The sequence below is a fragment of the Pan troglodytes genome, chromosome 5 (genome assembly GCF_028858775.2).
Source record: "Pan troglodytes isolate AG18354 chromosome 5, NHGRI_mPanTro3-v2.0_pri, whole genome shotgun sequence".
In the NCBI taxonomy this organism is placed as follows: domain Eukaryota; kingdom Metazoa; phylum Chordata; class Mammalia; order Primates; family Hominidae; genus Pan; species Pan troglodytes.
The window spans coordinates 163,514,086-163,537,186 of record NC_072403.2 but is presented as its reverse complement, the minus strand read 5'-3'; the positions used below and the strand labels follow the sequence as shown (position 1 = coordinate 163,537,186).

General features: G+C 40.3%; 1 protein-coding gene across 1 annotated transcript in view; it reads right to left on the bottom strand.

Annotated features, from left to right (window-relative positions):
* The window catches only part of CCDC170 (coiled-coil domain containing 170), a 128,348-nt gene that overhangs the window by 42,688 nt on the left and 62,559 nt on the right, over window positions 1-23,101 (bottom strand). Inside the window, exon 6 of the mRNA XM_527540.9 lies at window positions 2,083-2,400. Within this exon, the coding sequence (XP_527540.3) occupies window positions 2,083-2,400 (318 nt within the window). The remainder of the gene's footprint in view (window positions 1-2,082; window positions 2,401-23,101) is intronic.

Genomic DNA, 23,101 nt, shown 5'->3' with positions numbered 1-23,101 from the left:
TGACAGAGCGAGGCTCCATCTCAAAAAAAAAAAAAAAGAAAAGAAAAGAAAGAAAAGAAAAGAAAATGCGCTTGGCTAAAGGGGCCACTAAGGTTGCTCCTAGACTATGCGCGAATTTCAGAGAATTTTTTTTTTTTTTTTGGACGGAGTCTCGCTCTGTCGCCCAGGCTGGAGTGCAGTGGCACGATCTCGGCTCACTGCAAGCTCGAATTTTGGAGAATTTTTAAAGGGAATTTACTATCACTAAAGGAAATTGACAAATGCAACCCTGAACTTTGAGTTAGTGATTCTTCTGAGTTTTTTAGTAACATTAAAAGATGGTAAAATGCATTTTCTCCTTTCAAGCAAGCACGACAGCAATAGAAGAAATATTTCATAATGGAATTATACGAGGACTTTGGAGATCATTTACTTTAAAGCCTCATTAACTAGGACTTCTATAATTTAGGTTTGATGATAATTTAAACAAAGCCTGCACTGAAGTGGACTCTGCTAGGTAAAGCTTTATAGAGAAAGAGAGTTCTTGATAGTAGAAACAAGATGACAGAGTTAAACAAGCCTCAATCATATACGTGAATTAAACCATTTTTCTCCATTTGTTAGATAGGACCCCTGAAAGACTGTTCGGGCCACCAACACATTATGAAAAAAAGGAGAGAAGGAGGAAGAAGGAGAGGCAACAGCAGCAATAGTTAATATTTATTGCTGTGACTTGCCAGGCAATGAGTTAAGGTCTTTATAACAATTTTTTTCATTCAATACATACATGAAACAATAACCTGATCAGCCAGATACCATTACAGGTCTGGGAACTTTTATCTGTAATTCCAAAATCCAGGTTTTTTCATAACTCATTTACTGACAAAGCTTGGCCTGGCCTGACCCAGCTGGGCAGCAAATCCTGACCCAAAATGACAAGAGGCTATTTGCGGTCTTCATTTATCCCACTTACTGTTGCCCGCGGGCTTAGCTGCAGACCTGTGAATGTGATCGATGGTAGGAAACTGTCCCAGACACCACAGTGGAGGGCTGTGTAAGGCTGCACTCTGCATTACCTTTCTAAGCTCTGAAAAATTCTGAACTCAAAAACACAGTGGGCCCCAAGAGTTTCAGGTAAGGGGTCATGGAACCTGTGCTAACCCCTTTCTGTAGATAAGAAAACAAAATCTCCAAGGCCGTAAACTCAAGAACCTGCCCAAGCTCACATGGCCAGTGAGTGAATGTACAGCAGAGACGGGATTCAGCACCAGGCAGGTCCAACTCCAGAACCTGCATCATAGTTAGATGTGGCTTGTGGGACTGCCATGCCTTTCCATTAAAATGGAAATTAATACAACCACATTTAAATTATACTTTTTTTTAGAGACAGGATTTGCTCTGTAGCCCAGGCTGGAGTGCAGAGACGCAATCATAGCTCACTGCAGCTTCAAACTCGTGGGCCCAAGAAATTCTCCCACTTCAGCCTCCCGGGTAGCTGGGACTTAATTTTTATTTTCAGTAGAGAGAGGGGTCTCACTATATTGCTCAGACTGGTCTTGAATTCCTGGCCTCAAGTGACTACATTGGCCTCCAAATGGACTGGGGTTACAGGCCTAGGCCACCAGGCCTGGCCTTAAGTGATGCTTTTAGCTAATTGAGATAAGTCACTGATATGGTTTGGCTGTGTCTCCACCCAAATCTCATCTTGAATTGTAGCTCCCATCATCCCCACGTGTCGTGGGAGGGACCTGGTGGGAGGTAATTGAATTATGGGGGTAGCTTTTTCCCATGCTGTTCTTGTGACAGAGAATAACTCTCAGGAGATCTGATGGTTTTATAAAGGGCAGTTCCCCTGCACACTCTCTCTCTTGCCTGCCACCACGTAAGATGTGCCTTTGCTCCTCCTTTGCTTTCTGCCATGATTGTGAGGCCTCCCCAGCCATGTGGAACTGTGAATCCATTAAACCTCTTTGTCTTTATAAATTACCCAGTCTCGGGTATTTCTTATAGCAGTGTGAGAATAGACTAATACAGTCACTGAGCATGCTAAATGAATGAGCTCACTGTTCTTAAGATGTCTGTAAACAGCCATGACCCACTCACCCGGTCCCTGCTTTCTTCCCGGCTGTCCATTTCTCGAATCTTCTCCAAAATGGTGTCCTCAGTGGACCCAGTCATGCTCAATCTGCCCCTAAGGAGGGCTGCGATTTTCTCCCTAAATGAGGAGTACTGGCTTTGTGAGGCTGTGACTGCATCCTGACTGGCCTTCAAACTCTTCTCCAACTCAGAAGAGCTTTTCTTCAGGAGGCTCACTTCCTGCTTTGAGGCATCCCAGACCTGCTGGCCAGCAAGCAGCCTTTCTTGGAAGATCTTAACTTCCCTTTCAAGAGCTTCTTTTGCTTCTACAGCACTGAGCAGGTCCTAAAATGATTACAGAAAGTGAAGACAGTAACATTAGAAGTCAACAGGGTACACCTGCATTTGCTATAGCAAATTCATTGACTATGCCTGCTAATGACTACAAGGGGTTGGGTTAATTACTCCTTCCATTTTTAACTCCAAGTTCCCTATAGTCTCCTCATAAAGTTATTAAATCCCAATCGTATGTCAGGAAAATTTAGGTGTCTTAAAAACAGAAAATGGGGCCAGGCGTGGTGGCTCACACCTGTAATCCCAGCATTTTGGAGGCTGAGGTGGGTGGATCGCTAAGGTCAGGAGTTCGAGACCATCCTGGCCAACATGGTGAAACCCCACCTCTACTAAACAAAAATACAAAAATTAGCCAGGCATGGTGGCACACACCTGTAATCCCAGCTACTCGGGAGCCTGAGGCAGGAGAATCGCTTGAACCTGGGAGGTGGAGGTTGCAGTGAACTGAGATCACTCCACTGTACCCCAGCCTGGGCAACAGAACAAGACTCCATCAAAAAAAAGCAAAAAACAAAAACAAAAAAAACAGAGAAGGGATATAAAATATAAAATCTGGTTTAGAAAAAAGAAGGAAACTTTGACACATAAGACTTTTCTGTGTGGAACACTGGAAAGAGTTAATAAAAACAAATCATTGGATAACATATTAGTAGATTCAGTCCATATGTAGAATATGTTTATAGAACTATCTTTCTCAAGCTTGGTGTATACAGAAATTTATTTTTAATAAACAGTAAGCTCTCAGAGTCCTAGCTAGGCACTAACAATTATTTGAATAAAGATGCCCCCTCAATGCTATTTTAAATAATAGAGGAATATTCTCATAAAAACATCATTGCATAAAACTATTCATTGACTTCCAATATCCAATATTCATTGCATATCCCCTTGTCTCATAAAGACAATTAATGCAGAAAGAACCTGAAGAAAGGAAACAGAAACAACTAGCCATTTGGTAGGTGGAAGGATTAAAAGTAGAGGGAAAGTATCATACTTAGAAGAATAATCTTAAAGAATATAATATGGGCTGGGCACAGTGGCTCACTCCTGTAATCCCAGCTCTTTGGGAGGTCGAGACAAAAGATTGCTTGAGCCCAGGAGTTGGAGACCAGCCTGGGCAACTTGGTAAACCCCCATCTTATATAAAATAAAATAATCAGCCATGCATGGTAGCATGTGCTATGGTCCCAGCTACTTGGGAGGCTGAGATAGGAGGATTGCTTGAGCCTAGGAATTCAAAGCTACAGTGAGCAATAATTGCATCAGTGCACTCCAGCCTTGGTGACACAGCATGACCTTGTCTCAAAATAACAACATAAGAACATAACATGTGAAGTTAGGTTCAGAAAAATAATGAAGGACATAAAGAAGGTTACCTGTGCACTTAATTCTATTTACCATAATCTAGAATGGCCCACAGAGGCACCAAAGGAGGATTTTTTTTCCCCCCGGAACGGAGTTTCACTCTTGTTGCCCAGGCTGGAGTACAATGGCACAATCTCAGCTCACCACGACCTCCGCCTACTGGATTCAAGTGATTCTCCTGCCTCAGCCTCCCGAGTAGATGGGATTACAGGCACGTGCCACCACACCCAGCTAATTTTGTATTTTTAGTAGAGACAGGGTTTCTCCATGTTGATCAGGCTGGTCTTGAACTCCCAACCTCAGGTGATCTACCTGCCTCGGCCTCCCAAAGTGCTGGGATTACAGGCATGAGCATCTTTAAAATTGATTTTTTAAAATTATTTTTTAACATCCAATTCCAAAATACATGAATTCACATTAAGAAATATTAAGCGGCGTGTTAACTAGCATTGCTATAGTATTGCTGCCTAGTTAACTGGTAAAAAAAAAAAAAATTATTAAAAATAGTATGTTAGAGGTAAAAAGCACTAAAAAGAAACACAATATTTTTAAATAACAGACTCTACATCTAAATGAACTGATAACATTTCAGGCTGCCAGTTAAAATGCAATCACCTCTTTTGCATTAGAACTGGGCTTTAAAAGAAATTTCTCTCCATTAACAGCTTGGAAACAGGAAAAAGGATAGCCTGAAACACTAGTTCCTATTTTTTATAGGAAACATAACATCTTATTTTTTCCATTATGGTGACTTTTTTAAAATCAAGGAAGTCTCAGGCATCAATTTGAAAGAAAAGTCACAGAGTAGATATGTAGTTAGAGAAGCCTGCCCTTTTCAGAGATGTAATAACTCAACTAATTATGGAATCTATTTTGTAAAATGCCTTTTGCTTTTCAAGGTCTTGGTTTCCCCTTTCCTTTGCTAAACTAGTCATCTCTGTAGAGAAGCCCCACTGTTGCTGCTAATTAAATGATGGTCCTTAAAAGTAGAGTCAAGGACACTTTATCACAAATTCAATATTTTAACAGTTTACAGATTTCTCTTCAGATCATAATACAATATCTTCTCACTTGCTCAATTAGAGTAACTAGTATCAGTAAAGGTGATAATAAATTGGGTGCATATTTTACTTGGAAACTACGGTCGTTCCTTGGTATCCTTGGGGAATTGGTTCTAGGATCCCGGAGGATATGAAAACCTGAGGATGCTCAAGTCTCCCATATAAAATGGAATAATATTCTCGTATAAGCTACACATATTCTTCTGTATACTTTAAATCATCTCTAGATTACTTATAATACCAAATACACTGTAAATGCTAGATAAATAACTGTTACCATGTGTTGTTTTTATTTGTATTATTTTTATTGTTGTTTTGTTATTTGTATTGGCTTTTTTCCATATTTTTTTATCCATAGTTGGTTGAATCCACAGATGTGGAACTTGTGGATGCAGAGGGTCGACTGCACAGTCTGATGTGTGGTTAGAAAATTGAGGTCCTAAATTCAATGATGCTGGGATGGAAATTAATCCTAATCACTTTAGAATTCTAAAACCATATGGAATATTATATATTCACTGAAGACCCTCAAAATACACAAAATATATCTCAGATGCTTGTGACTTATGGAGTTACTGTCAATTTGGAGTAGACAACTCAACTGGCAGCCAACACCACAAGACCAATAAACACAATTAAAATATTTCAACTATGAGGAATTTTTCTACCCCAATATCATACTATTGTTTCACCGACTTCGAGAAAAGGGCCAAAACAATCCTCTCTAACAAATCCAAAGAATGTTTTCTTTTTAAACCTAGGCATCAACATTTATGTCTAGTGAAAATCACAAAATCAGTTTGTGTTCATAGAATACAATGGTGTCTGTGAGCAAGTTGGGTTTCTCCTTTTCAGGCACATTCAGCTCAGTGAACCCTAAGCTGTTTCTTATATAAAATGCAGGACTCAAGAGCCAGAGTGACAAGGCCTTGGGGATGGTCGCTCCCTTAGTGCTCTGATTAAGTGCTGCAGGATTCAGGGGCACAGGGCTGATCTTCTGGAAATAAATGTCCTCAGACTGCAAATGCAATTACCTGTTCAGCTATCAGGAGAAAGCCACTAGAGTGGAGTCTGGTTCCATGGCTACCTCAAGGATACGCCGAAGCAAGCGGCATAAAATAATGTGACATCAGTACCACTGGCCAGGACCTGGGGATTGCTGTCAGACCACACTGACATACAGGACAAGAAACATAAAGCTTCCTGTGAGCAAAACCAAGACTGACCTCCACAGAGGAAATCACAGAGGGCAGGCCCTATAGACTGTGATGGGGATCACTTAAAAATTTTTTTTATAATTAATAAGTCGTTAGGTTCAGTCTGACTGAAGCGACAAATGTAAAATGATTCTTTCAAAATTACTTTTAACAAAAACTTTTATAAATAATATGATTATGGCATTCAATTTAGCTTCCCATTTAAATGCACGAGTCTGCATTAAGTAATGAAACCATCCAAAGGTTTGCGTTTTAAAAACACAATTGATTCCTGTTCTGTTGCTATTTTACGGATTTAGACACACATGAGATCAAATTGCCACTCAAAAGTACAATGACTGATTATCATCAGGACAGAGAACCTGTGGCTTGAGCTTAATTCCTTCAATCCTAGATCAATTTTATAAAATAAAAAAATCAGTTGGTTAATTCTACCTACTGCAGTTATGATTAACAAAAAAACTCAGAAATTCCCCCAAACAGGTAGTCTCATACATTGCTGGTGGAAATGTGAACAGGTATAATTTTGGTATAAATTGTTGGCATAAATACATAACAAAACTTAATATGCACATATCTTTTGGCCCTGAAATTCCAGTCCTGAGAATATATCTATAAGATAGTTTACTAAATATAGAAAATGAGGAATATGTAGTTATCCAATTATAATATAGCAAAAGACAACATACTACATGAATATTCATTGATATGTAACTTCTTAAACAAATATGAGACATCCATACTATAGAATATGATGTAGTCTTGAAACTAAATGGGGAAGTTTTTTATATACCAATATGAATGATTCTCCAAGTTACAGTTAGTGAAGAAAGTAAGGTGTCTAATCGTGCATCTATACAAATAACAATGGTACATAGTATAGTACCATTTGTACCTTTATGAAAAGAGTATCTCTAGAAACATGCACAAGCAACTGCCAATTCTCATCACCTCTAGAGAAGGGAATTGTAGCCAGGGCAGGAATGAAAGGAAGATGTGATAGAATAGTGGCAACTATGAAAACACCGGGGAATTTTAGTCCATTTAAAGTGTTGAGTCAACAGTGATATGAGCACAAATACACACATGCACATGCACACACACATTCCCCCCCTCCCAAACTTGGGCTGCATTCACAAAAGTAAAGTATTTAGAATGAGAGAGGTGATGTCCTGCTCTATTTCCTTCGAATTTACACCAAGCCTGAAGTTTGGCATTCAGTTCTGTGATTCAAACTTTAATACAGACAAAACCCTCCTTGGACAGCACTATTCAAATTTACATTCTGGTACCACTCCTGCACAATCACTCCTGCACCTGCTGTTCACAGTCCCAACAAGATCATTTCAGAAATTGAGGGTAAGAGATTAGCAATTTCTATAGCAAGTTGACACTGATGCAACATCCAAATACCATAGACTCCCTTTTTTTTTTTTTTTTTTCAGAGTCTCACTCTGTCGCCCAGGCTGGAGTGCAGTGGCATGATTTCAGCTCACTGCAACCTCCGCCTCCCGGGTTCAAGCGATTCTCCTGCCTCAGCCTACCGAGTAGCTGGGGCTACAGGTGCGTGCCACCATGCCCAGCTAATTTTTGTATTTTTAGTAGAGATGGGGTTTCACCGTGTTGGTCAGGCTGGTCTTGAACTCCTGACCTTGTGACCCGCCTGCCTGCCTCAGCCTCCCAAAGTGCTGGGATTACAGGTGTGAGCCACCACGCCCAGCCTATACTCCATTTTTGAATGAAGTATGTACCTATTCACTCTTTGTTAGACTCGTGTGGTAAGTGGCTAGTGGTGAGAGTTGCTATCTGTTGTACACTGAAGGAACAGGCTACAAATGTGATATTTTAAGGCTGGTTTGCCAATTATAATCTAAATAAGTATATAAAATCCAGAACCCATTTCTTTCCTCAAAAGAATTTCATCACATTTAAACATAACTATACCTTTACAAAATAAACTAATAGAACTGTTGACAGATGAAGGATTGAAGATGGATTTTGAAAATACATTTGTTTCAGACGGGCATGGTGGCTCACACCTGTAATTCCAGCACTTTGGGAGGCCAAGGCAGGTGGATTACTTGAGCTCAGGAGTTTGAGACCAACCTGGGCAATATGGTGAAACCCTGTCTCTATCAAATATTTTTGAGAAAAAATAAACAGAAAAAAAAGGAAAGCTGAAATTACAATTGTTTAATTTGAATACAAGGTACCTACAAATATATTGAGCTTGTTGAAATTGCTTTAAAATCTATTCTCAACAAACCTCTGTTAGATTTGTTTTCTACTGTAAGTATCTGAAAAGCAAAACATAAAAACAGTTTCACAGGGGCCGGGCGCGGTGACTCACGCCTGTAATCCCAGCACTTTGGGAGGCCGAGGCAGGCTGATCACCTGAGGTCCGGAGTTCAAGATCAGCCTGACCAACATGGAGAAACCCCGTCTCCACTGAAAATACAAATTAGTTGGGTGTGGTGGCGCATGCCTGTAATCCTAGCTACTGGGGAAGCTGAGGCAGGAGAATCACTTGAACCCAGGAGGCAGAAGTTGCAGTGAGCTGAGATCGCACCATTGCACTCCAGCCTGGGCAACAAGAGCGAAACTCAGTCTCAAAAAAAAAAAAAAATTCCTATACAACAGGCACTGAAAGCAACATTGTCATCAATCCAACCAAGATTAACTAAGTGAACTAGCAAGAAGCAGCTGATTGTCATAAACTTTAAATACTAACATAAGCAGTATTCATTCAAAGTGTGTATGTAGAACTTTAATACAGGGAATTTTAGTCACAATAAAACTTATGACTAAAGAACAACAAAAGGAAGGCTATGAGTATAATAGTGATACTAGTGATTCATTATACTAATCTCCTACACACAAAGAAGAATGTGTACTATTTGGGTAATTCTATTCTTTCTCCCATGTTTATTCTGATTTTCATTATTGAAATTTAATTTTATGTCTGTGGCTTCTAATACTTAAAAATTTGGACTTGTGCTTGGTGTATCTTATTAAATATTTTTTTCTGTTCATTCATTTTATAGAATTTAAATAATTTTTTCTATTAATTCATTTTATTGTATTTTATAGAAGTATTTGTCAGCAATGGACTGGAAATAAGGAAAAAAGTATTCTTCCCCAAAGATAGTTTGAAAAAAAAATGCACGTTCAGAGTTTAGGAAGGAGAATGGCAAAAGTCTTGGAATCATGTTCTAAGAGGAAATGTTAAAAGAACTGGAACATTTATCCTGTAGATGTATTCAAATGATTGGAAGACTTGTGTAGAAGGAGGATTAGGTTTCTCCTGCTCAGGCCCATGAGCCAATAGAATGGAATCTTCAGATAAACATTTTACTTCAAAATGAGGAAGACCTTCCCCAAATCTGAGCTTTCCCAATGACATCATCAACTCTGGAAAATTAGAATTCAGCTTACGTTTGAAACTCTCAACATTGACAAAATCAGTACTAGTTGACAACAGATTTAGCTGCCCAACAGGCCAGTGTGTTCCTGGGCTTCACTACAGCCCTGCAGACACTCTGCCCTGAACTGATCAGACTGTGCTTGGACGACCACCAACAGTTCCCATCTGGAAATTGTAAAAGGGACACGGCAAAATGGAATGTGCTCAGCATCACATGCTAAGATTAGACCCATAATAAAAATATTTATATAATCATGTTATTTAACATATGGATTTAACTGATTTTAAATTTTTAGAATGAACCTAAAGACAAGCTACTAAAGACTTAGTTACAGGTACAGAATAGAATGTAAACTTGGACAAGGTAAATACAATAATATGGTAAAAACCGGGAAGTATATAGAAAGAAAAGGCTAAAAAATAGGAGACATTAGAAGTTCTCAAGGGGCAGGACTTCAAGATGATGGACTAGAGGCATCTATCAGCTGCCCCTCCACAAAGAAGAATAAAACAGTGAGTAGATAATCACAGTTTGAATAGATCAGCAAAGGAAGAACATTGGAATTCAACAGAGAACCAACAGGAAACACCTAGGGCAAGGAAGGGGAGGAAAGAGAAGCAGCCTGCTTGGTTGGCCAGGACTGGCTGGGAGCACAGAGAAGCTCGCCAGTGCAGGGAAAGGGGAGTGACAGACCTGCAGCATCCACACTCCCATCATGGATTCCTCCAGTCCCAGCCACCAAAGAGCCCCTCACAGGCCCAGAGACCAACATAGGGAGCTGTCTGCAGACCGCACAATGGCATTGCTCCAGACAAGGAGCTCAGGCTGAATCCCAAACACCCCCCTGAGTCCTAGGCAGCTACAGCAAGATGCCATTTTGAGAGCCAGCCTCCACCAGACATCACCCTGCCTTGGGGCCCAACAGCCCCTGCATCTCCACATCCCAGGAGCCCCACTGCCACACCCCACCTGCAGCTGCTGCTTCAGCTGGCTGCTGCTGCCAGGGCCAAAGCCAAGCCACTGCAGCAACCCCACCCCACTAACAGCAGGCCACCATCGCACATATACAAGTGTCCCAAGGACAGGACCCCCAACGCATAGGTGCCAACTGGGGCCAAAGCACGTGCTCCCCAGCTGCCTGCCTACAGCTGCAGCCACTAAAAGCAACCCCACCTTCTCCAGCAGCAGGGCCCCACTGCAGCTACAACCTCCCCTATCAAAGCACTCCTCCAGGAGTCCAGGGATCATCCCACCCTTGCACATCACAGCCAGTGCTGATAGGCACCACCAGGGGGTCTGAGGACAGGCTCACCTGGCTTTGCTCTGCCCCCTACCCCCACCCCAGTGCATGAAAACACCATCCGGGGACTTGGGGATTACTCTGCCACATCCACCATCATTAGCACCTGAGCACTTCCACCAGGGACCTGAAGATGGACTCACTCACCCTGTTGCTACCACCACAGATGGCGCCCACCTGCACACACAACCTGCAGGCGCAGGGCCTGGCCTGCCCAGCCATCACAGCCACTGCCAACACCAGCACAGACAGCTTGAGAGCCAAAGCATTGTCCCACAACTGCTACTATGATAGCCCATGGCACACTGCTGCCCAGGGACTGAAAGACCCACCTGCTGCTGCCATTGCCAGTATAGACCCACCTAGACCTGCTAAGACCAGTGCCAGCAAATGCCACCCTGCGGCCTAAGAACAGGCACTCTTGGCCCACTGCTGTTCCCATCGGGGCCTGAGGACTGGCCCACCTGGTATCCCTGTCCCCAGCAAAACTTCCCACAACTCCACCAACAACCACACCCTAAGCTCTTGAGGAAATAATGGACACCAATGACACTATATACAGCTGAACAAATTAGGAAACTACACTGCTGCACACACCCACAATCAGAGCCAAAGTGCCCTACCCAACCAACATCACAGATGCATCTCCAGGAAAACATCCTCCCCTACAAAAGCAAATCCAAAATATTGGAAGAAGTGACTGTCACACCAGATGCACAGATACCAACATAAAGACACAAGAAACGTGAAAAAGCAAGGAAATATGATGCCTCCAAAGGAGCGCAATAGGACTCTTCAAGATGGCAGACTAGGGACATTGAAAGCCAGTTCTCCTCAGAAAGAAGATCAAAGTTACTAGTGAATGGACAAAATGTGAATGGAAAACTGAAAGAAGTGAGCCAGGACCTGTCAGAGTGCCCACAAAAAGAAGCTGAGCTGCAGAAAAAGAAAGCAACAAGAGGCTGGCAGAGATTGACCCCTGAGAAGCTCAGAGCCCCACAGAAAGAGTAGGTGGGAGAGCTTCTCTGCTCCACTCACCTCTCTGACTATCCCCTGACTGTTAAACTGCTGGTGAGCCCCTCTGCCCTTGTGATCCAGGGCAACACTATTGGGGGCATCTGAGAACTTCTCAGGGACAGAGAACTTGGTGGCCAGCTCACACAGACGTGCCCACACTTCCCTCACACCTGAGCTGAGACTGCGGGCACCACACTGGTCATGCACCCATAGTGGGAAACAGCCCTACCCAGGGACTCTCCAACCTTGAGTCACTGTACCACTAGATCTCTTGCAAACATACCCCAGAACCCATTCTGACTTTGGCAGGTGCAGGGGACTGGTAGGCCCCAAGGAGCTGCTGCATCCCTGGAGATTTAACTCTCAACATGGGACACCTCTAAGGGAGAGGGGAGCACAGCCCACCAAGTCCCTGTTGGGACAAAGGAAACACAGGTAAGGTGCCAAGTACTAAAGGAGGCAGTCCCATAGCCAGGGAAGATATGTAGAGACGGGTCATCTCCACCCCACTTATGCAGTTATGGACACAAGAGTGGTTCGTCCCACCAGGGGCCAGTGAGCACATACTTGGACATAGCATTTTTTTGTGCTCTTCACAGTGGCTCTACCATGCTGAAAGTGAGCCCCATGCTGCTCAGGCTTTTACAAAGGGAAGGGACCACCTCCCCTTCCCTACACAGAATGGCACCATCCTGGAAAAGGAGGACAGACAAACCATGGAGGTACCTGCTCTGGTCTGGGGGAAGAGACTCTCCCCTCAGCCCATTTTGGTGGTAGTCATCAGAGGGGCATACTGGTGGCCTGCAGCCACACTGTGGCCAAAAACCAAAGGACCAAGTCTTTATGAAATGAAAGTCATGAGCCCTGCAACAGGGGTTTGATAGGGAAGCAAATCACACTTCCGCTGGCTCAGGGCGAAAAGCAAGGACATTCCCCAACCCCTCCCCTAAGGCCTCAGCACACCTACACCCGAACACCATCTCTTCCCACCCACTCCTCCCCGAAAACGCATCAAGGCACCTGCTTTCACTGGACAGCAGCCTACCTGCCAGCTCTTACTCTTAAGCACCATTTACTGGACTGCAGTTTCAACTGCACTACCAAATACAAAATCTGCTACCAGAAGAGCTTAGTGCTAGTCCACAAAATAAGCGCCCCAGGACTCTGCACCCCCAGCCCTACAGAAGATAGAATATCTAAACAGGAGAAAGAATTTTAGATCTTGACAACCAGTCTTTCTAATTAGTTCTTACAGCCAAAATACAGCTTCAACAAGCATGATCTGAGAAAGCCACCACACAGAAGCTATCCACAACCAAGGAACATATACAGCACTTTGGCCCCCTGAAATCACCTGAAATGAAGCCAAATGATCACACATAATATATATCACAGCCATACCCCTAAGAGAAAAAAAGAATTTAAAAAAGAAGTCCCATTCAAACAATAGCAAATTCAAAAATAAGAAGCAACATCTCCCTGAGAAGGACTCAGTGCAAGAACTCCAGCAGTACAAAAAGCCAGAGTGTTTTGACACCTCCAAAGCATTGCACTAGCTCTCTCACAATGGATCTTAATCGGAACAAAATATCTGAAATGACAGATAAAGAATTCAAAATATGGATTGCAAGGAAACTCAATAACATCTAAGAGAAATTTGAAATCCATTACATAAAAAACCAGAAAAATGATTCAGGATATGAAAGATTAGATGCCCATATTAAGAAAAAAGACAAATAGAATTGCTCAAATTGAAAAAAATCACTAATTTCAAAATAATGTTAGAGCTTTAATAATAGATTACACTAAGCAGAAGAAAGAATTTTAGGTCTTGACAACCAGTCTTTCTAATTAACCGAGTCAGACAAAAATAAAAATTTTTAAATAATTTTTAAAATGAACAGAGTTTTTGAGAAATATGGCTTTGACCAAATCTTCACAAATCTTCAACTTATTGGCATTCCTGAAAGAGAAGATGAAAACGTAGTATACAATTTGGAAAACAGATTTGAGGGAAAAATTCAGAAATTTTTCCCCAATCTTGCTAGAGAGGTTGACATCCAGATTCAAGAAATTTAGAGAACTCCTATGAGATAGGATACAAGAAGACCATTCCCAAGGCATACAGTCATCAGACTATCCAAGGTCAATTAGAAAGAAAAAATCTTAAAGGCCCCTAGAAAAAAGGGCCAAATTACCTAGAGAAGAAAACCCATTAAATTAATAGTAGACTTCTCAGTAGAAACTTTACAAGCCAGAAGAGATTGAGGTCCTACTTTTAGCCTCCTAAAAAGAAAAAAATTGCCAGCCAAAAATTTCATACCAAACTAAGCTTCATGAATGGAGAAATATAGTCTTTCCCATACAAGCAAACACTAAGAGAATTTATCACCACCAGACCAGACCTACAAGAAATGCTCAAAGGAGTTCTAAATATGGAAATGAAAGAATAATACTTGAGACTATAAAAGCACACATAAGTACAAAGTTCACAGACCCTATGAAGCAATTACACAATTAAGACTACAAAGCATTATAGTCAATAATGATTTAACTGTACATTTTTAAATAACTAAAAGAGTATAATTGGATTGTTTGTAACACAAAGGAAAAATGCTTGAGGGGATGGATATCCCCATTCTTCATTATATGATTATTACACATTGCATTGCTGTATCAAAATATCTCATGTACCCTATAAATATACACACCCACTATGTACCCACACAATTTTTAAAAAAAATTTACTAGATAAAAATTAAAATAATTTTTACTTTAAAAAAAGACTACAAAGCAACTAGTTAACAACACTATGACAGAAACAAAACCTCACACATCAACAGTAACTTTGACCATAAATGGCCTAAATGCTCCACTTAAAAGAAGTAGAGTGGTAAATTGCATTAAAAAGCAAGACCCTACATTGTCTTTCCTCTAGAGACCCATCTTGCATGTAATAACACACACAGGCTTAAAGTAAAGGGATGGAGAAATATCCATCACACAAATGGAAAACAGAAAAGAGCAAAAGTTGCTATTCTTGTATCAGATAAAACAAAATTTAAACCTACAACAGTAAGAAGAAAAAGAAAAGAACTACATGATGATAAAGGGCTCAATTCAACAAGATTTAACTATCCTAAATATATATGCACACAGATTCAGAGCACCCAGATTTATAAAATACTACTATTAATAGATGTAAGAAAAGAGATAGCCATACAATAATCATGGGAAACTTTGACACCACATTGACAGCAATAGGCAGATCATTAAGTCAGAAAACTAACAAAGAAGGTCTGGACTTAAACCGGACTTTCAACAAAATGGACCTCACAGACATCTATAGAATACTGCACCCCACAACCACAGAATGTACATTTTTCTCATCTGCAAATAGAACATTCTCTAAAATTGAACACACGCCTCAGTCATAAAGCAAGTCTCAATAAATTTAAAAAGAAACTAAATCATATCAAGCATCTTCTCTGACCACAGTGGAATAAAATTAGAAATCAACACCAAGAAAAACTCCCAAAACCATACAAGCACATGGAAACTAAACAACCTGCTTCTTAATGACTTTTGAGTAAACAATGAGATTAAAGCAGGATTTAAAAATTCATTGAATGGAATTAAAATAAAGATACAACATATCAAAACCTCTGGGATACAGCAAAAGTAGTGTTAAGAGGAAAGTATATAGTGCTAAATGCATACATCAAAAACATAGAAAGATCTCAAATTAACAACCTAACATCACACCTAATGGAACTACAAAAACAAGAACAAACTCAACCCAAAGCAAATAGAAGAAATAACTAAGATCAGAACAGAACTAAATAAAATTCAGAGCCAAAAAAAATAAAAGGATGAGCAACATAAAAAGTTTCTTTTTTGAAAGGATAAACCAAATTGACAGACCACTAGCCAAGTTAACCAAGAAAAAAAGAAGAACCAAAGAAGCACAATCAGAAATGACAAAGGTGACATTACAACTGATACCACAGAAATACAAAAGATCCTCAGAGATGACTATGAACATTTCTATGTATCCGAAAATCCTAGCCAGAGAAATCAGACAAGAGAAAGAAATAAATGACCTCCGAATTGGAAAAGAGAAAGTTAAATTGTCCCTCTTTGCAGACAACATGATCTTATATTTAGGAAAGCCAAAAGACACCAAAAAAAACTCTTAAAGCTTATAAATAAATTCAGTAAAGTAGCAGAATACAAAATAAACATACAAAAATCAGTAGTGTTTCTATACACTAACAATGAACTACCTGAAAAAGAAATCAAGCAGGTAATCCCATTTGCAATACCAACAAAAACATAAAATAATTTATAAATTTAACCAAGGAAGGGAAAGACTTCTACAAGGAAAACTACAAAACACTGATGAAAGAAATTAAAGAGGACACAAACAAATGAAAAGACATCTCATGCTCATGGATCAGAATAATTAATGTTGTTGGCTGGGCACAGTGGCTTATGCCTGTAATCCCAGCACTTCGGGAGGTCAGGGCAGGTGGATCACTTGAGGCCAGGAGTTCAAGACCAGCCTGGCCAACATGGCAAAATCCTATCTCTACTAAAAATACAAAAATTAGCCAGGCATGATGGCATGTGCCTGTTGTCCCAGCTACTCAGGAAGCTGGGCACGAGAATCGTTTGAACCTGGGAGGTGGAAGTTGCAGTGAGCCAAGATCACACCACTGCACTCCAGCCTGGGAGACAGAGCAAGATTCTGTCTCGAAAAAAAAAAAAAAAGATAAATTAATGTTGTTAAATGACCACATTGCCCAAAGCAGTCTACAGATTAACTGTAATCCCTGTCGAAACATTAATATTATTTTTCATAGAAATAGAAAAAAATCATAAAATTTCTATTGATCCACAAAAGACCTTAAGTAGCCAAAGCAATCCTGAGCAAAAAGAACAAAGCTGAAGGCATCATACTAACTGACTTCAAAATATATTTCAAGGCTATAATAAACAAAACAGCAGGGTATTGGTATGAAATAGACACACAGACTAAATGGAACAGAATAAAGAAACCAGAAATAAATCCACATAATTATAGCCAACTGATTTTCAACAATGGTGCCAAGCATATACATTGCGGTAAAAGAGAGCCTCTTCAATAAATGGTGTTGGGAAAACTAGACATCCATATGCAGAAGAATGAAACTAGGTCACTATCTTTCTCATCATACACAAAAATCAATTCAAGATGGATTAATGACTTAAATCTAAAACTATAAAACTACTAGAATAAAATGTAGAGGAAACACTTCAAGACATTGGCTAGGAAAATATTTTATGGCTAAGATCTCAACAGCACAGGCAACAAAAACAAAAGTAGGCAAATGGGACTATATTAAACTAAAAAGCCTCTACACAGCACAAGGAACAATCAACAGAGTGAAGAAACAACCTGCTGAATGGGAGAAAATATTTGCAAACTATTTATCCAACAAGGGACTAATATCCAGAATACATACAGGAACTCAAGCAACTCAACATTAAAAAAAAAAAAAAAAAAAACACTAATCTCAATAAAAAGTGGGCGAGGACATGAATAGACATGAATAGAACATGAATAGACATGAATAGGACATGAATAGAAGTTCACGAAAGACATACAAATGGCCAAAGGTTTATTTATTTATTTATTTATTTAAGATAGAGTCTCGCTCTGTCACCAGGTTGGAGTGCAGTGGCGCAATCTCGGCTCAGTGCAACCTCCACCTCCCAAGCTCAAGCGATTCTCCTGCCTCAGCCTCCCAAGTAGCTGGGATTACAAGTGTATATCACCACGTCCAGCTGATTTTTTGTGTTTTCGGCAGAGATGGAGTTTGGCCATGTTGGCCAGGCTGGTCTCAAACTCCTGACCTCAACTGATCCACCCACCTTGGCCTCCCAAAGTGCTGGGATTTGTCCCAAAAGGTATGTTTTTAAAATGCTCAGCATCACTAATCATCAGGGAAATGCAGATCAAAACCACAATGAGGTATCATCTAACCCCAGTTAGAATGGCTATTATTAAAAAGACAAAAACAAATAAACAAACATAACAGATGCTGGCAAGGATACAGAGAAGAGGTAACTTTTGTTAACACTGTTGGTGGGAATGTAAATTAGTATGGCCACTATGGAACACAGTATGGAGATTTCTTTAAAAAACTAAAAATGTAAATACCACACATCCAGCAATCCCACTACTGAGTATTTATCCAAAGGAAAGGACATGAGCATAACAAAGAGATTCCTGCACACTCATGTTTACTGCAGCACTAGTCACAATAGCAAATATACGGAATCAACTGAAGTGTCCACCAACGGATGAACGGATTTTTTATTTTTATTTTTTTTGAGACAGAATCTCGCTCTGTCACCCAAGCTGCAGTGCAGTGGCGTGATCTCGGCTCACTGCAACCTCCGCCTCCTGAGTTCACGCCATTCTCCTGCCTCAGCCTCCTGAGTAGCTGGGACTACAGGCGTGCACCACCACGCCCGGCTAATTTTTTGTATTTTTTAGTAGAGACGGGGTTCCACCGTGTTAGCCAGGATGGTCTCGATCTCCTGACGTCGTGATCCACCCGCCTTGGCCTCCCAAAGTGCTGGGATTACAGGTGTGAGCCTCTGTGCCAAGACTGAATAGATTTTTTTAATGTGGTATATATACACAATGGAATACTATTAAACCATTAAAAAATGAAATCATGTAATTTGCAGGAACATGGATGGAATGAGAGGTCATTATGTTGAGTGAAATAAGTCAGGCCTAGAAAGACAAATATCACATGTTCTCACTCATATGCAGGAACTAAAAGAGTTGACTCATATAGTTAGAGAGTAGAAAAATAGATTCCAGAGGCTGGGAAGGGTAAGTGGGTGGGGGGAGGGATGAAGAGAGATTGGTTAATGGATACAAGCATACAGTTAGATAGAAGAAATAAGCTTTAATGTTTGTCAGCAGAGTAGGGTGACTATAGTTAACAATGTATTGTATATTTTGACATAGTTAGAAGAGAGGGCTTGAAATGTTCCCAATACACAGAAATGATAAATAGTTGAGGTGATGAAGACCTTAAATACCTTGACTTCATCCTTACACATTCTATGCGTGTAATAAAATAGCACATGTACCCGTTAAATACATACAAGTATCGTGTAGCAATAATAAATAAAAACAGTAGGAGGCATGAAATTCTTCATATTTCATAGCAGAAAGTCTTTGCCAAATACTGCCTCAAATTGATGAATCAGGAATAAAATTGTATTACTTTAAAGTTTCAGTTTTTTGTTTGTTTGTTTGAATTTATTTTGAGACAGGGTCTCGCTTTGTCGCCCAGGCTAGAGTGCAGTGGCTCAATCTCAGCTCACTGCAAACTCCACCTCCCAGGTTCAAGTGACTGTCATGCCTCAGCCTCCCAATAGCTGGGATTACAGGCATGCACTACCATGCCCAGCTAATTTTTGTGCTTTTGGTAGAGATGGGGTTTCACCATGTTGACCAGGCTGTTCTTGAACTTCTGCCCTCAAGTGATCTGCCTGCCTCAGCCTCCCAAAATGCTGGGATTACAGGCGTGAGCCACCATGGCTGGCCACTTTAAAGTCTTAATGGTAATTTTCAAAAGAACTAAAAAAGAGAATAAGTCATTTTGTAGGAGACTTATAAACAGCTTTTCTTTTTATTATAGAGATGGGGATCTCACTATATTGCCCAGGTTGGCCTTGAACTCCTTGCCTCAAGTGATCTGCCAGCCTCAGCCTCCCAAAGTGTTGAGATTACAGGCATACGCCACCATCCCCAATCCAGCTTTAATTTTGTATAATATGGGCAGATATTATTTGGTGTTTGTTTTCATTTTAATTCCTCACCCACAGACTAGAACTCCCCCAGCCTCACAGGCAATAAGAAGGAGGGTTCAAGTAAGAAAAGTTTGAAAGATCTAAGGCTGTTTAGCCAGAAGAAGAGACTTAGAAATCCATAATAAATGTCCTTAACCATTTGAAGGGTGGCCATAAGAAAACGGATTTTCATTTATTCAGTGAAATTTCACAAGTGAGTAACAGGATGAGGAGTTGAATTATAGAGACTCTAATCCTGACTTGCTACAATACGGAACTGTTAAACAGTTCACATAGATGAGACGGACCTCCTTATATAGTAGTGAGTTCCCCGTTTCTAGAAGAGTTAAAGGAAAGGTTGAACATTAACTAGTCAGGGAAATTGTTTTAAAACATGATTCTTATTTCACATAGAGAGTTAGATGATCTAGATTCTAAATGGCCTGAAGGTCACTTCCAACTTTATGATTCTAGAATTGTAAAGAGGTCTGTAATTTCTTCAGTAGTCTATCTCATCTAGTCATTTCTTACTTCCAGGAACTATTTCCATATGACTATAAATTAATCTCATGTTTATTTTATCCCTAGGTAAAAGTAAATAACTAGGAAAAGGAAATGAAAACACTGAACACCAATTGTGTGCCAGACACGTCCTAAGTATTTTATGTATATTTTATCATTTAATTCTAACGTAATAGTAAGAGAGCCTTATTTTCCCATTTTACAGATTTTAAAAACTGAGGTCCAGGCTGGGCACGGTGGCTCACATCTGTAATCCCAGCACTTTGGGAGGCCGAGGCAGGCGGATCACGAGGTCAGGAGTTCGAGACCAGCCTGGCCAACATAGTGAATTGAAACCCCACCTCTACTAACAATACAAAAATTAGCTGGGCGTGGTAGTAGGTGCCTGTAGTCCCAGCTACTCGGGAGGCTGAGGCAGGAAAATCGTTTGAACCCAGGAGGCAGAGGTTACAGTGAGCCGAGGTCACACCACTGCACTCCAGCCTGGGCAATAGAGCGAGACTCTGTCTCACAAAAAAAAAAAAAAAAAAAAAAAACTGAGGTCCAAAAAGATCAAGCTACGTGCCTGCAATCACATAGCCGAATGATTCTGGAGCCAGGATAAAAACCCAAGCAGCCTAATTAAAGAGCCTAGCTTCTTAACCGCTCTGTGCAGTGTCTCTCTGTCTTGCTCTCTCTTTTTTTTGAGACAGAGTCCAGCTTTGTCGCCCAGACTGGAGTGCAGTGGTGCCATCTCAGCTCACTGCAACCTCTGCCTCCCAGGTTCAAGCGATTCTTCTACCTCAGCCTCCTGAGTAGCTGGGATTACAGGTGCCCACCACACGCTTGGCTAATTTTTGTATTTTTAGTAGAGATGGGGTTTTGCCGTGTTGGTCAGGCTGGTCTCAAACTCCTGACCTCAAGTTATCCGCTTGCCTTGGCCTCCCAAAGTGCTAGGATTACAAGCTTGAGCCACTGCACCTGGCCTGTGCAGTATCTCTCTTACATACTTCACTGTAAGCTAACAAAAAAGGCAGAACTGACATCATTGCAAATCCAGGCCTGCCTGACTCTAACACCACTTTATTTCCTAGCTTTAATTCTTGCTAGTAGAATTAAATGCAACATGGAAGTTTAGTTTCTGATCTCATTGATTTTAACTTCTGTAATTCATAGGAAATGGGTGTGTGGCTTGCCCAGGCAAAATGACTACTTTCCTCAAATAGGTTATTCCTCAGTAGGTTATTTCAAGAAAACCAAGGGAAAAAGTACCAAGTACCAACTTTTGGTAGTTTTTAAGACATACTTCAATATGAACTACTCAAATATTTTTAAGTAATATATTTATCATATATATGACAAATCACTTGGATTTTTATTTGCGAAATTTTCTTGAAGGAACTGAAGTAGAGTCTTCAAGCAGATCAGAAAAGCTGAGTTATGTAGAAACCACACCCTAGTCCTGTGGCTACTTCTACTTCTGCAGTCCTTCTGGACTTCACTAATAAAGTAAGTTTCCTACCTCAAAAACAGAGCTTTAGAAAGCATTATGAAGACTCTTCCTGAGGCTGTTAATGTGTCAGTAAAACCACCTGATGGTATTTTTAAGTAGTAAATCTTTGGGAGGCACAATCCTATGAATAAAGTACTTTATTAAAGACCTCAAGTTTTTTTATTGCCCATATAATTTTTTTTTTTACAATTTTTATGATTTTGGCAGGAACTTCATCCCAAAGTGAATGTGTTTCCAAAGTCTGAACAACATTGCATCAGTCATTACAAGTGAAGACACTTATATAAGAAGAGGAATAAGTTCTGGTTTTTGAATGTGCTATTACAACACATTTCCTTACTCGTTTCCTACTACTTATCTCTAGAGATGCATTTTTATAAATAAATATAAAATTCTTCCTAATAGTCAAGTCTTTTTTAACCCCTCCTCTCCCCCCTAATATTCAAATCTTGATAATTTAATAACTACTAGTTATAATTGAATTAAAATTACTCACTGAGGACATTTGTATGGCTATTTATTGTTTTTGTTCCACTGACTAATAAATAGTTTCTGGCATCAGACTTGTATGTAGGATGTAACTGTGAATATATATGCAAAGAGGATTATTGCTGAAGGTACAATAATGTAATGATATGGGTTCAAATCCTAGCTTTGCCATTTAATAGCTGTGTGAACTTGAGCAAAGTGAATAACCTCTCTGGTCATTAGCACAATGACTGTGCTAATGGTAAGTATTCAATAAATGAGCATTTATAAATCATCAATTTTGGTTTCTAAGCACCATTCACCAGTATTAGGAACCAAAGCTCTTTAAAGAATTGGCTGGTAGGCCAGGCGCAGTGGCTCATGCCTGTAATCCCAGCACTTTGGGAGGCCGATGTGGGTGGATCACTTGAAGTCAGGAGTTCGAGACCAGCCTGGCCAACATGGTGAAACCTCTCTCTACTAAAAATACAAAAAATTAGCCAAGCATAGTGGCACATGCCTGTAATCCCAGCTACTAGGGAGGCTGAGGCAGGAGAATCACTTGAACCTGGGAGGCAGAGGTTGCAGTGAGCTGGGATCATGCCACTGGACTCCAGCCTGGAGACAGAAAGACTCTGTCTCAAAAAAAAAAAAAAAAAGAATTGGCTGATTTGGCTGGTTTTAGTTCAGTGGCCTGAATATTGCAAGAGAGCCTGTGATGACTTCTTCAGCCAGAGATCAAGGAAGACTTGAGAGACTAAAGGATTCATGCTACAAGGTCACAGGGTACATCCTGAAGGAGCTTCTGCCAGACAAATTTGGAGAATTTGGAGCACTGAAAGAGAATAATTGATTATAACACAGTAAATAAATAAAAACCCATGTGTCCATAGAATTGAAAACAAAAGGAAAGAAAATAAAGAAAGCTTTTCTTTAGAGAAGACTACTGCCTAATAGATGGGAGG